Source organism: Trachurus japonicus, chromosome 18 (assembly GCF_045865225.1).
Source record: "Trachurus japonicus isolate A0001 chromosome 18, Traja_1.0".
NCBI classification, from domain to species: domain Eukaryota; kingdom Metazoa; phylum Chordata; class Actinopteri; order Carangiformes; family Carangidae; genus Trachurus; species Trachurus japonicus.
The window spans coordinates 16,885,549-16,899,981 of NC_140924.1; the positions used below are offsets into that span (position 1 = coordinate 16,885,549).

Below are 14,433 nucleotides of genomic sequence, written 5' to 3' on the forward strand. Positions count from 1 at the left end.
CTCAGTCACTCATCAGTGAACTGAACTGCACTTTGAACACACATGCAAAACAATAACACAAGTGACAAGTAATGCAAGGACATTAGTTGGACTGTCAGTTAGTGAAACTCATATGATTTTTTTTTAAAGAGTTCTTGAAATAGTGGCCACAGGGACACATGGGTTTATTTTTAGCAGCAACTGTAGGTATATAGTTATTATCTTATAAGTTATTGTACATTTTATGCATACTAATAAATGAAAATGTCTTCTTTTTTCTTCACAGTTGGTGGCAAATACTGTAGTGCTGTAACATGATTGTCCAGGAGGTGGCAGAAGCTCCACAAAAGCTGCTCTGTACAAAACAAGCTTGAGCCACAATCATTTAAAATGATTTACATGTAAATATAATCTTACATGTAATATAATCTTTAATGTTTATGCACAGTGCGCAGATATATAATCAGAAAAAGAAAAAAACATATTTTATGATGTTATGATTTTTACAGTCTAAGTTAATACCACGGCACTTGTGTGATTCAACAAAGTGAAAGAAAAACCACAATGGAACCACTGGTGCATGTAGGGGATTTTTTTCGGTAAACAAAAAGCCAGAAATTTTCCAGGACATTGTGTGACTTTTGCCAAACATCCTGCCGCATGACATTTTTCAGTTATTGCTGCGTTGCACATATCACACAGATCAGTAAATACAGACAGAAATAGTGTTAAGGCTGTTTTTAGGCTGGCCCATACATATTTACACAAGGATATTATGTTAAACTTAAATTGTGTTGCCTTTTAGGTGGGTTATTATATTGTATAAAAATGATCTCTGTTGTGTTCACATAGTAATAATAATAATATTTATGATGAAATAAATAAAATAAAGTATACGTGTTTATTGTTTTAAGGTATAAATAAGTTTAGGCTGTATGCACGGATACCCCATACTAACTTGACCTGTTTAACAAATATTTTTTGTCACACCTGTGTAAATGTAGCAGAACTGAAGGACAAGTGTTTTGGGGAAAACATGGAATGAATGCCCTTTAGCTAGATGTTTTGCACTGCCTTTAGCGATTACTGTAAGTTAACTGGTTTATTGTAAGTCCAAATATGAATCGAAAGGAATGGAGAAAAATTCCATCAGGGCGGTGCTTGGGCAAGGTTGGTGAAAATGAAACAAAAACTATGCAAATAAAAGATAGAATCAAATGCTCAGGTGGCAGATCATTTCAGCACTCCTTAACACAGACATCGTTCATCGTTCAACTTAACAGGTGAGTACTAGACTACTATCACAATATACGTAATCAACAGTTGACATTTATAATGGGATGAATTCTCGTAAAAACCTGTATTTTATTTCCCACATCAACATCCTATATTTGTGTACATGTACATGTATTTTATATCATATTATATTAATACATAGTATATCTATTTTGGACAGTTTGTCTCTTTGAAGAAATGGATGAATCTGACACAGATCCCAGCGTTCATGAATGGTTTGACAGATTCACAAGTCACCTCACTGCTTGTGGGTTTTCTCAGAATGACAATGAAAACCACCTCTTAAACAAGCTGAAAGGACTGGTTGCAAATATCAAATGGAGCCCAGAAGATGCTGTTAAATTGTTCAGTGCCCTTATGAAACGTTTTGAGTCAACTTCAACAAATGACAGATCAAATTTCCTGTTGTGGATGTTGAAGATGTTGCACCATATAGAGATTAATTATATCACTCCTAGTTGGACTTCTCAAAAAGGAGAGACACTTGTTGAGCTTGTCCAAGACAAGAAAGTAACAGATGATGACCTAAAGAAACATTTAAATAATGACACAGAAAAGACACTGGACAAAATATTGGAGGAAATCCGTCAGCACAAATTAAACAAAATTGATGAAAAGCTTTTGGCTGATGTGAAAGACATTGTATCATCAGTTAACGAAGGTCTTACATCGGGCAATAATTCATCACTGAGGAGTGGCTTGAAGAAAGACTTGCTGATCATCTGTCAAGCAGCAAAAAAAGTTCGCTTCACACCACGGCTGACACAGATCGTGAGCTTGTGTCTTATGGCTCTGTCCGAAACAGGGCGATTACTTCAGGTTGGGACTGGAGAGGGAAAGTCATGTATTGTGGCAATGTTTGCAGCACTTCGAGCCATGAGAGGAGAAAAAGTAGACATCATGTCCAGCTCCCCAGTTCTGGCACAGAGAGATATGAAAGAATGGGCAAAATTTTATAAAGCTTTAAATATCAGTGTTGACTGCAACATCAACAAACTAGGCCAAGAAGAGTTAAAAAAGGTCTATCAGAGCCAAGTCGTGTATGGCACAGTGGAACAGTTTGCTGGAGACTGGCTCAGACACCACTTCCAAAGACAGGACATATTTGGGGAAAGGAAGTTCCAATGCGCAATTGTGGATGAAGTGGACTCGCTGATGCTGGATAAGGGTCATCATGTGGTCTATTTAAGTACTGATATGCCTGCTCTGCAGCATCTCAACCCACTCTTGGCATTCATATGGGCCACTGCTAATCAATACAGCAAGATTGACGAAGAGACAACTGTGGGACAAAAATACCCATTTCATCAAGTTGTGCTTGATAATATAGCAGAGGGCAAAGATATCAACAAGTTCACCATCCTTCAAATGGCTGAAGATGCTGGTATTCTGTCAAAAGGCTCAGCCAGGTCCCTCAGAGGGAATTTAAACCTTTCAACTGAGAAAACAGAAAGCATAACGGTCCACCAGCTGGTTGAGTTTTTTAAGACAGCAGAGAGGAGATTCCCAGCTTGCTGTTTTTCTCTGCACTGCAAAAACAATGATGGCACAATAGAGGAACTGAGCAAAGAGCAGCAAAGAGAAAGTGAGGAAAGCCAAAGAATACCATTGCTTTTACTCAATGGAGGCTTTTGTCAGTACATGTATTCTGATGATGAGAGTGTACTCAAAGCTGCAGAAAAAGAAATAAGACCTGCTCTGCTTTTTACACCACAAGAACTGGGCAAAGACAAAAGTGACATCTACATCCCAGGCTTCCTGTCACAACTGGTCAACTCTAATCTAAGGGTTTGGATTGAAAATGCATTCCATGCAAAATCAATGGAAAGTGATCATGAATATGTCATAGAGACCCATGGAATAGTCCCTGTAGATTACATCTGCACAGGTGTTGTTGAAAACTTCATGACATGGTCAGATGGACTACAGCAGTTCCTTGAAATGAAACATGGATCCAAACTAAGTGACATGACAGTGATCACAAACTATATGTCTAATGTTGGCCTGCTTCAGAAGTATAAAGATCAGATCTATGGAATCTCTGGGACTCTTGGCCAACAAGTAGAGACTGAGACTTTGCAGAAAATATATGAAGGTATAACAACCTGTCAGATACCTTCATTCAAACGCAGAAAACTGTTTGAGGTTGAAGGAATGATTGTTGATGATGAAGAAACATGGATTGAAAAAATCAGCAATGTTGTCATGAAACAAGCCAACCCAACACCATATAGGGAGGGAAGAGCTGTTTTGATCATCTGTGAGACCATCAATCGAGCCAAGGTTCTCCATGATGCACTTGCAGATAAAGTCTCCAACAAAAAGCTTTACATTAACAACAACATGGACAATACAGTGATTTTTAAAAACAAGCTTAAAGCAGGAGATGTTATTATAGCAACAAACCTTGCAGGTCGTGGAGCAGACCTTAAGGTTTCTGACCATGTGGATGCAGCTGGTGGTTTGTTTGTTGTGCAGACCTTCCTGCCCAAGAATGCTCGTGTGGAGGTGCAGGCATTTGGTCGCACTGCAAGACAAGGATCTCCTGGGTCTGCTCAGCTCATTGTCTGCTCCAGTCATCTGCCAGGACCACTTCAGTTACAGGTTTTGGTAAATAAATTGATATTGTTAATGGGAAATATAATAGATGTAACTTCACTATTTCAAGATCTTTTCAGAATGGAACTGAGATCATATCAAACATGCCCTAGTACCGAAAGATCCAAAGACATGTCAGTGCCCCTTTTGCACATTTTGCGTAAAAAATCCAAGTCAGGAATTAAGAGAGCTAAAGAAGTCAGAGACAACTTAGTTGCTCAACAACTGGCTAGCTACTTGGAGCATGACATTCCAATGATAAAGAAGAAGCAAGAACTCTTCTGTCAGTATATGGAGGTACTAGATGATGTGTACAAAAGCAGTCACAACAAGCCAGCAGATTCAGATTTGTCTGCACTAAATGAATTCTGGGGTATGTGGCTACTCACCAACCTTGATAAGAAAAGCTCTATCACAGACCTGAAAAACAGTCTGAGAACAGACCTGGATGGAGCAAGGCAAAAACTTAAACAACAAGAATCTCCCTTGTCAAACCTGCACCACTACACTGCCTTTGGCAATGAGCTTCAGAAAGCAGGACATCTTGCCAAGAGTATAGAGATGTACACTAAAGCCATACAGGAGGACCGCTGCTGGGCGGCAATTGCATTTTACAACCGTGCTTTTGCATCTTTAACCCTGCAAGGCAGGCGCCAGGATCCAAATTGTCTAGGTCAAGCTCTAGAGGATCTGCAAAATGCACTCAGATCAGTGGAACTCTACTGTGAACAAATTGAGATCACACTTCAATATGCCACACAACAAATTATTTCAGGCAATGATAGATTTAACAAACACATGATAGCCAGATACAAAGTACTACTGTTTCTAAAGGGAAACATCAATGAGGCCATTAAGAAGATAGACAGGGCCAGAGAGATTGGTGGGAATGTTAAAGTAGAGGAGAGCCTTGCCCTGTTCCTGATTCCACTGGAGCATCATCTGCCTTTGTTAGTCCTTTCGCCACAATCTCTTGAGCTAATTCACTCAAGAGATCCACTGGGGATCCAACAGCTCATCAGCCGTCCCTCCTTTGATATGATCTGTGAGGTCAGGTGTCTTGAATCTCTAGGCCTGTCTCATGTGTATACCTTAGACACACTATTCTCTCTGGGTGGCTTTTTTTCAAAGATACATAGAACCATACATCAAGCCTTTAATTAGATGGCAGGTGACTGGGATGTGAACAGAACTGCTTAGTGAGCAGTCAAACACTATGCTGCAGGAGAGAAAATTCACAGAAGTAAGCTGTACAGCTAGAGTGCAGGTTGCTACTGAGGTTAAGGTTGATTTCTCAAGTTTTGACATGCCTTCACTGCTGCATGAGTTCCTTATTATGTGTAAAACTATGTGATTATAAGTGAAGTAAGGGCTTTAAGGAAGAGGAAAGAAAAAAGTTGTTTGTCAGTGCAGGTTCCTTGTCCACTTTTACAGGACATATGATATTATGTTATTCATTTTTGCAGACTAAGTAAGGCTTAACAGAAAAGATATATTTTTGAACTTTTATCTTGTATATGTATTTTTGCACATGCATACACACACTGTGATCTTTTTATAATCTTTACTTTTTTTTAAAAGATACATTATCTGGATGTATTAACTTGTTAAAAAATGTTTTCAGGTCTATAGTAATGTGACGTTGAGATATTAACACCACACTGATGTATTAATGATGTGAAAGTTTATTATGTCTATTAACTTCAGATTTTTTTTGTTAGAGAAAAGGAAGTTGTCTTTACCTTGTTAACACTTTCAGCGTGAGTCTTCCGCCTTTGTCAGAACTGTCACCAGATGTTAGGTGTATTTGATATTTACTTTCTGTAACACAGAATAACACTGGGCAAAATGTATTTTGAATTTGAAATGTTGATTAATACTGCCAAAGAGCAGTTATTTTGTTTTTATTTTCTGAGTGCTTACATGTTTATTGTGTTCTATTAGTTAAAGCAGAAGTAAGCGGAATATTTGTGTCAATATAAGTCTTAAATAGTTGTATCTTCCGACAGCAATCACTTATATAGAGTGTTTGGTCTTAAACACGGGTCTATCAGTCACTCTGCTCTGCTGTAAGCCGAGGAGAAAACCTTCCTTGTATCCTACAACCTTTATCCAATGAGGAGAGAGAACGGTATAAAGGGGCGGTCCTCTCTGTGTGTGCAGCCAAGGGATGCGCGTGAATGTGGTGACGTAGGGACGAGGGCGGGGACTGCTAACTCCATCGGCTGACAAGAAGTTAGCCAAAATGACCGGATCGCTTACTTCTGCTTTAATTAAGGAAGAACTGTACAGTTTATTAGTGGCTTTCTGTGCCAAGTGAAAATTAATGACAAAAAAACACATATTACCATTGTTTTCATTTGTTTTATACTACACCAGCAATATGTTGTGTGACTGTTAAGAAATTTAAAGAAAAGGGGGCAGAAAAAGAGGCACTACTCTAGCTGAAACTGACTGGTCTGTTTGGGCTCTTAACTGTCTACTCGTAATAAAAAACACTTTCTTTAAGAATTGAGTGGTTGTGAGATCCCAATACACAATCATCACCCAAATATTGCTACATAAAGAGCTAGACCCTAAATACACACACACACACACTGCAGCTTAGATACAGTATATCCTTGCTGCTGTGTTGGGACCTCTAGTGGTTACTTTAGACAACACTATCTGGGAAGAACTGCAGTTTATATAACTGGTGTCAGTGTAAAATCATACATCAAACATTTTGAAAAAAGATATTTTTCAAACGTGTACCTGTGCTGTAAGGAGATTTATCAAAGAGGTCCACCTCCTTACCATGTGCTGTGTGAAGTAAATCCTTTCATTGAGGACAAGATCATCCACCACCTATAAAGAAGAGTTTTTTGACTGCAGGGAGAGCTTGGAAAGGCTGTGTTTGAGAAAGAGTTGTTTAAATAGGTCTGATGCATCCCTGGATCTATAGCTATTCTATTCTTATAAGGTACATTTTATGTTTACCAAAAATTAAGACTAAAAAGGAATTATTGACTGAGAACCAATCGTGTTTCTGAATCAGTGACACATTTGTTGTTTACTTTAAAATGTATTCTGTGACTATTGTTCCTACCCGTAGATTGCCTCAGTTCAAAAGAACAAAGAGACTGGATGACTCAAACCAAGGAAGGGCTGTTCTGTGTATTCCATCCTCAGGTGTGGTTTTCAGGTTGACCGCTAGAATCTGTTCTGGTTGATGTGATGAGGATCAGAGGATTCCAGGTTAAGGTGTGACACCTGTTTACCCTGTGTCAGTATTTAAACTGAAGGGTGTGTGGAGGGTCAAAGCATCAGGACCAAAAGTAAAGATCCTGAAAAACAAACAAACACATTAAATGCTGATGAATTTACATGGGAGCATTCATTTTATTTTTTAAATTTTATACATATTACATACAGAACAATGGAGGAAACTCAGCCTGGACACATGGCGAGTCAGCACCAATCTTACCTTCCTTCTCTCTTTTAGTCACTGAATACAGCAGAAGCGACATGTATTTAACACATTAAAATGAAAAGACTGGAGACAGGATATTTTTCTTGAGCTTTTAATAATATTTAAGTTTGCTTTTAAGGATGTTCATTGTGTTACACAGAGAAATTAGCCACACAAGTAAATTTGATTGTATTCTTTTTATCTTTATTATCATTATTATTATTGTTAATTATATTATTCTCCCTTATCAGCACTAATGCTAAAAAAGTTACACAAGAACTATCACACAGTTAACTAACTTGTGAGCACATCGGGACGGTAAACTAACACTTCACAGAGATAAAACCAAAAAAAAAAAAAAAAAAGCTCTCAAAATGCAGAGGGGAAAAAATATAATTGTAGTAAAAATCAATAGACTAACAAAGACAAGATGGACAAGCATTTACAATCACACAGCCCTGCTCAACTCTCCATAAAGTAGTACCTCCTTTTTCCTTATTTGGCAGTTTTGTTTCCTAGGCTCCACCTCTTTCTCCATTATTTGGTAGAGGTTCCCAAGGCCGATTGTTTTTGTTTTAATATCAGTCTGGGAGGAGCCAAACATTTACATTCTTCACTCCAGTCCTCTGGACAGCACTTTAAACATGGTGGCATCTCGCCTCCGACACCACATCCTTGGCAACCATGATTAATATCTACCGAATACCAGTCTAGTCAAAGCTCAAACCTAAGACCTTCCTATGACTTCATCGTCACATGTCATCAAAATCACTGCTCCATCATTTCCCACTTCATTAAACAGGTTTGTGACAGGAGCACCGGACAGCATGTGAAAAAATCCAGACATCCTTCAAACTGACTCATAAAAAGTATGCTGCTTATTTAAAAAAAAACAAACACAAACGCCAAAGTTGCATCAGAGAACAAAATGTGTGCACAGGGGGGTGACACAGTTAAAAATGCACATGTGCTCCAAGGATGCTATCATTGGATTGGGTCCAAATATGGGTCTTTTAAAAATACAGTCAGTCCAATGGCTACACATCACAGGGCAGTGGTACGCTTTGTGTTCATGTGCTGTGGAAATGTTAACAATTCAGATTCAGTTATAGAGATGCAGATTCAATAAGGCGCAAATTTAGCTCACAGCACTTCTCCAGTATTTTTGGGGGCTCTTTGTTTTGGCAGTAGGATTTCTTACTGGAGTTTAAGACTGGTTGTAGATATTGGCTAAATCTTTTGCCTCTAATGACTGTGCTGCACCACAAAGGTGAAACCTCAGTGGCAACATTCCTGTAACTGTTCCTCTGTGGCAGTGACGAGGCTGGTTCATTGTCTTCAATAAGTCACACGTTTTTTTTTTGTTGTTGTTGGTCTCAAAATGTAGATTTTTTCTATGGGAACCCTGGCCTGTTTCTTTGCTGTGTTAATTGTGCTTACAGGACGCTTCCAAACACCCCACACTTTCTTGGACACACACACACACACACACACACTCACATACAGCAACAATCACACTTCTCTTGACCCCCATTAGTTGAATACAACTGGTTGTTGCTGGAAAGGAGAGTATTTGATGTTCGTTTGAACTCACACATGAACTCAAGTATGCTAGCTGGGTTTGTTAGGAGGTATCCATGCGCAGGCAAGGCTAAGAGATTTACCACCCAGATGATGAGCACAGTGATCCCTTTCTGGCTGCGCCTAACACTGAAATGCATTATCCACACTTAGCATGCTACTCAGCGATGTGATGCACCCTGGTGAGTAGCACATGAATGTAGATATCCGGACATGCAGTGGAAGACTGCCAGCAATGTTGGAAGCACGATTTTGTTTGCAACTACTGTTAGCAGCTAGCTAGCTAAAGCGCACAAACACCCTCAATCTCGCCTGCGCCTCCTTACCGACCATCATGTTCGCTAAACACTCCAAGCAAGTAACCCCACACGCACACGCACACACACACACACATGCAACTCATTAGCAGAATATAAAAGAAAAATATAATCCTGTCAGTATTCACATGGGCTGATAGCAGGCATGCAACTTCCAAAACAGTCCAGAGGAAGAAAAAACAAAGTGAAACAAAAGAAAAACAGTAAAAGCTTCTCATCCACCTCCTCAAATCCAATGGGGAAAACAAAACAGTCACTTATAGACAGGGCAAATGGAAGACATAAACAACCTGGCGATATTTACGAGGAAGTAGTCACTATAATAGCTCTCATTGGCTGTTACCACGTGACGGGTCAACCAACCAGTAGCTTCAGCCCCTCGCCGAGGCAGGTTACAGGTAAGAAAATAAAATCCGATTAAAGAAAGAAAAAAAAAAGAACACAATAAAAACTATCTTAAAAAGTAGTAGACACACATTGTTATAATTATTTCTGCTATAGTATTTTTTTTTTTTAACTATGTCATTTTTTTAACTCATTGCGTAATAAAGAGAAAGGTGTTAACTGTTTTTTTTTCTATTACATTATCATCATCATTAGCTTCAATATCATCAACAACATAATCATCAGCATCAACAACAATACCACTTTCAGAATTATTACTATTGGTTAATGCAAAGAGGTGTCGTCTCTATAGGCCACACCCCTTGTCTAAATTAAAGGGCTCTATTGGCTGACAGAGGCTCCAATAGAGGGAGGGAGAGAGGATTAGTTTCCATTATTTCCCGACCTCCCCCCCTTTAAAAAAAAAAAAACATTTCTTCTTGCCTGTACTTCTTTTATTCACTATAGGACAATAAATCAATCCACTCTGATTTGAACTGGGAGGCGGGGGGGATTGGGCTTCTATGAGGTGCAAAATGTGGAGGATAGGTTTCTGCTTTCTCCCTCCCTCCCTCACCCCTGTCTCTGTTCTTATTCTGCTCTTCTGGGGAATGATGGGAGTTGTTTAGTGACAAAATTTGTCTTGTTCCTGCATTATTGTCATGCTGCCACCCTTCCCTTCCCTTCCTTCTTTCCCTCCTTCCTTCTGCCTCCTGCCTCTTCTCTTTCTCACTCTCACTCACTCACACACACTCTCTCTCTCTCTCTCTCTCTGTTGCTTGCTCTCGTTCAGCAAGACACCTCCATCGTTTGGGAGGGGCTCGGCGGCATCTGGCCGCCCTGCGAGCCCTGGGACAGGGTGCGGGAGCGAGAGCGGGACCCATCCATGGAGTAGGAGGAGGAGAGCGAGGTGGTGCGGCTGCGGGACAGGCGAGTCATGCAAGACGAAGCCACTGCAGAGAGACAGGTAGAGAGAAGTGGACAAGAGTTAATAACAGGCAACATCAAGCTCAGAATGAAGCTGGGGTTACTAGTGTTTTCTACTTATTGTTGACAAATCCTGATTGAACACCAAAAACAACAACGCATTAGTTTATCAATCAGTACATTCCAGTACTTTCACTCCATTGTCACAGCTCGGCTAGAGCTAAGCACACCGAGAGGGACTATTTTCAGCTGTGGAAGAATACACATGCACAGTGAATGTTTTTGGCTGCAGGCCAGTTTATGTGGGATTGACTGAAAATAAACTACATCCTGTCATCCAGTGCAGTGAGATGCTTTGGTAACAGAGGGGAATACGGTGCATCAGGCATCGGGTACACAGAGTGTCATTCTTGGTAGCATCTATTCATTGTTGGGTTTGGTCTTTGTATGGGATTTGTTGACATTGAGAAAAACACAGAAAATCACCACCCCTTGCCTGTTCAGGTTGGTGATGCAAGCAAAAAAAAAACAAAAAAACTTTATGAACAAAGCTAATCTATTACTACCTTATGTATCACCACGGTATGTGTAAATTAAGAGAAAAGAACTTACTGTAGCCCATGCCTTGGATGAAATACTTGAAAGCCTCAGTCAGTTTAGCAGGCTGCAAACACAAAGAAAAGACACAGTGTTTTACCATTTCTTCTATTGTAACTTTTCTAGTTAGAATAAAAACCTGTCTTCGTTGCAGTTTTTTAACGACAGGCACTGGAAATATCTTTTTCATATATAAATACATCAGTTCAGTATGTTTTAATTGTTTATTTGGGTGCAAAAGTTTGAGCGAGAGATAATTTTTCTCTGTTGAGGCCCGACCTTGAGAGTGCTCAGTGAACCGCCGGTTGGTACAGGGGGAACTAAATTCAGGAGATTATCAGCAGATTAAAAAAAAGTTATTAAAAACTATTAGTAATTTTTAAGCACAGATGGCCAGCCCTGAAGCTTTTGGACTTAAAAACATCAAGTTTTTATTATTCATTTTCTCAGATATTACGTAAATTCACAAATAATAGCCGAGTCTCAAATAGACACTGTTCTCCTATACTGGTTTTAGCAAATAAAAGCTGGTCTTAAAGCAGATATCAGTGGAATGTTTTTGTTAATATAAGTCCTAAATAGTCCTATTTTCCGTCAGCAATCACTTACATGAAGTATTTCAGCCTAAACACGAGTCTCTCCGTCACTCTGCTCTGCTGTAACCCGAGGAGAAAATTTTCCTTGTGGGATACAAGTGTTATCCAATGAGGGGAGAGAACGGCATGAAGGGCTGTGTGTGCAGCCAAGGGATGCGCGTGAATGTGGTGACGTAGCACGAGGACCAATTGATGCCTGACAAGGGCGGGGGCTGCTAACTCATGGTGCGTTCAAGGAAACTCGTACTTTGTGTTTTTCCTTCCTGTGAAGTCATACCAGTTCGATCTGGTACGAGTTCACGGGTCGGAAGTTACGAGTGGCCGTTATAGGGAACTTTCACAGACAACAGGACGGTAAAAACACGAGCTACGGGTTACCTGGAACGCTACCAAGTCGTAGTTGTGACTTGAAGCTGTAACTTACGGTTTCAAAAGCCTGCCTTGAACACAGCATTAGCCGAAACGGCCGTGCCGCTGTTATCTGCTTTAATTAGAAGCTGGGTCTATTTTTATTTTCTGCAAGTTCTTGTGAATCTACAAAACCTCTCAAAGCCCATGATCTCCCATTTCTGCTTAACTCGTGCATGAGTTCTCAACGGACCTGAAAATTATAATGCAACCTGGTGATAATCGGTGCTTCTAAATGAATCAGTGCTCCAGATCCGGCTCTTTCCTTCTATTCTTACTCTTTTAAACAGTAAGAATAGATTGATTTGAAAGTATTTTCCCATCTTTGCTGAGCACAAGAGTTGTCCAAAATTAAATAAAAGCCTGTCCTATATTAGACATCTGTCTCAAATATAAGTAGGGTCAGTTCGGCATTTGAAGCAAATAAAGGCCCGGGCTGCTCTTTGAGAATTTATGGTAATAGTGCAATTCTAAGTTTTTGGTTTGGGGAACAAAGCCCCAAGGAAAATAACTGGAAAATGTATTTTTCAAAATGTACTCATGGATCAACTGAGCAAATAGTCAACAGTAGTCACCATAATTATTATTGATTTATTTAGAGTATGAGAAAGTGCTGGTCAGCATGTCGTTACCTGGGTCAGCTGTGGGAGACCACCAGCATCGGCCATCTGTGGAGGGACATGACAAGAGACATGAGTGAGAGTGACTGATGGAGACGGACACTGCACAGAGAGACAGGAGGTCTGTTACCTTTAAGAATGAGGTTGTCGTCGGGTCCATTTTGCTGTTGCACTCCACCTGGTGGTCACACAGGGAAACACGGTCAACCCCTAACAGTGTCAAACTGTCACAGACCTAATACAGTAAAGAGAGCAGCTCAAACTTACAGCAGCTTCCTCATACGGAGCCTGATCACCCACCACCAACATTACTGGACACCTGAGGTGGACACGCATAGAGATTAGAAGAAGGAAAAGTTTGTGTTTCCTGTTCTAAATCTGTAGAGAATTTGATGTGAAAATATTAAAGTTGAGAGGGTTTTTACTTGAAGGTGCTGTTGCGGTCAATGTTCAAGTCCCTGCGACTGGATGGGAGAGAAAAGACAAGATTAATTGGTTGTTGTTTAATATGGGACAATAAGTGTTAATATGTGTTTCTATTCCGATCTGTGAGTGTGTTTACCTGTTGTAAGTCTTCCACAGCAGCTCTATGTTAACCAGATTAGGAGCTTTGGCGATCCGGTCTCTGTGAGACTGCACCACATCTGTGTTTGCCGACAGCTCCTCCTACAACAGAAACAACCAACCACACACACAATGTCAAAATTTAGATTTCATTTAGATTCATTTTAGGTTTACACCGAGAATATCACTTCAATATCCATTTTCTAAACACATATAATTACTGTAACATGTTGTCATCTTACCTGACTGAAAAGGTGGGTCAGGATCTGCTCTGTAAGGGAGGATGTCACAGAGCTGAGCTGGAGAGGAAGAGGAAGAGAGAGCAATTAATAGAGCTCTTCATCGAAAGATAGAAGGAATGAAAGACAGAGAGAGGGCGAGAAATATGGAAAGAAAGAAAAAGAAAGAAAGAAAGAAAGACATAAAACAGAATAGAACATCTGATGAGAGAATGAAGGGAAGACAGAAAAGAAAAAAACAAAGAAGAAAAGGAAAGAAAGACAGATAGAGAGAATGAAGTATGGAAAGAAAGAAAAAAGTAAGAAAGAAAGGCTTAGAAAAAAGGACAGAAGAAAAAAAATGAGAATGAAGAGAAGACAGAAAAGAAAGAAAGAATGAAAGAAAAGAAAAGCGGAGGAGAGATAGAAGGAAAGACAAAGGAAGTAAGAAAGAGACAGAAAAAAGAAAGAAAGATAGAAGGAAATATAGGAATATAGAAATAAAGACAGAGAAAAGGAAAGAAGAGAGAAACTGAGGTGAGAAAGATGGGAAGACAGAGAGGAAGTAAGAAAGAACGATGAAAGAAAGAAAAGAAAGAACTATGAAAGTGAGGTAAGAGAAAAACAAAAGATACAAAGGAATGAAAGACAAAAAAGGAAAGAGAAAAACAGGAGAGAAAGAAAGGCAGAAAGGAAGTAAGTAAGAAGGAATGATGAAAGAAAGGAAAGAAAGACAGAAAAACAAAGAAAACAAATAAAGAAAGAAAAGACAGACATATTGTACCTTCTGAGCAGCCCAGTCCATCCATCCGCGGGCGTTGGTGTCAATGTTGACCAGAACCAGACCCTCCACTGAGTCTGGGTTTGCGATCTGAAGGAAGAAGAAGAAGAAGGATG

At 39.7% G+C, this 14,433-nt stretch overlaps 2 protein-coding genes across 2 annotated transcripts in view; one reads left to right on the forward strand and one right to left on the reverse strand.

Moving 5' to 3' along the window:
* Positions 1-1,199: 1,199 nt before the first annotated feature.
* Positions 1,200-5,060, forward strand: LOC146968986 (uncharacterized). Its single transcript, XM_085759651.1, has 2 exons — positions 1,200-1,262; positions 1,436-5,060. The coding sequence occupies exon 2, from the start codon at positions 1,453-1,455 to the stop codon at positions 5,035-5,037; it is 3,585 nt and encodes a 1,194-aa protein (XP_085615777.1). The 5' UTR covers positions 1,200-1,262; positions 1,436-1,452; the 3' UTR covers positions 5,038-5,060.
* Positions 5,061-7,543: 2,483 nt separating this feature from the next.
* Positions 7,544-14,433, reverse strand: part of ndrg2 (NDRG family member 2) — a 31,117-nt gene continuing 24,227 nt past the window's right edge. Inside the window, exons 8-16 of the mRNA XM_085759659.1 lie at positions 14,321-14,407; positions 13,561-13,617; positions 13,317-13,420; positions 13,180-13,218; positions 13,022-13,073; positions 12,885-12,932; positions 12,767-12,802; positions 11,146-11,197; positions 7,544-10,559 (exon numbers count right to left, since the gene is read on the reverse strand). Of these exons, the coding sequence (XP_085615785.1) occupies positions 10,396-10,559; positions 11,146-11,197; positions 12,767-12,802; positions 12,885-12,932; positions 13,022-13,073; positions 13,180-13,218; positions 13,317-13,420; positions 13,561-13,617; positions 14,321-14,407 (639 nt within the window). The 3' untranslated portion in view covers positions 7,544-10,395. The remainder of the gene's footprint in view (positions 10,560-11,145; positions 11,198-12,766; positions 12,803-12,884; positions 12,933-13,021; positions 13,074-13,179; positions 13,219-13,316; positions 13,421-13,560; positions 13,618-14,320; positions 14,408-14,433) is intronic.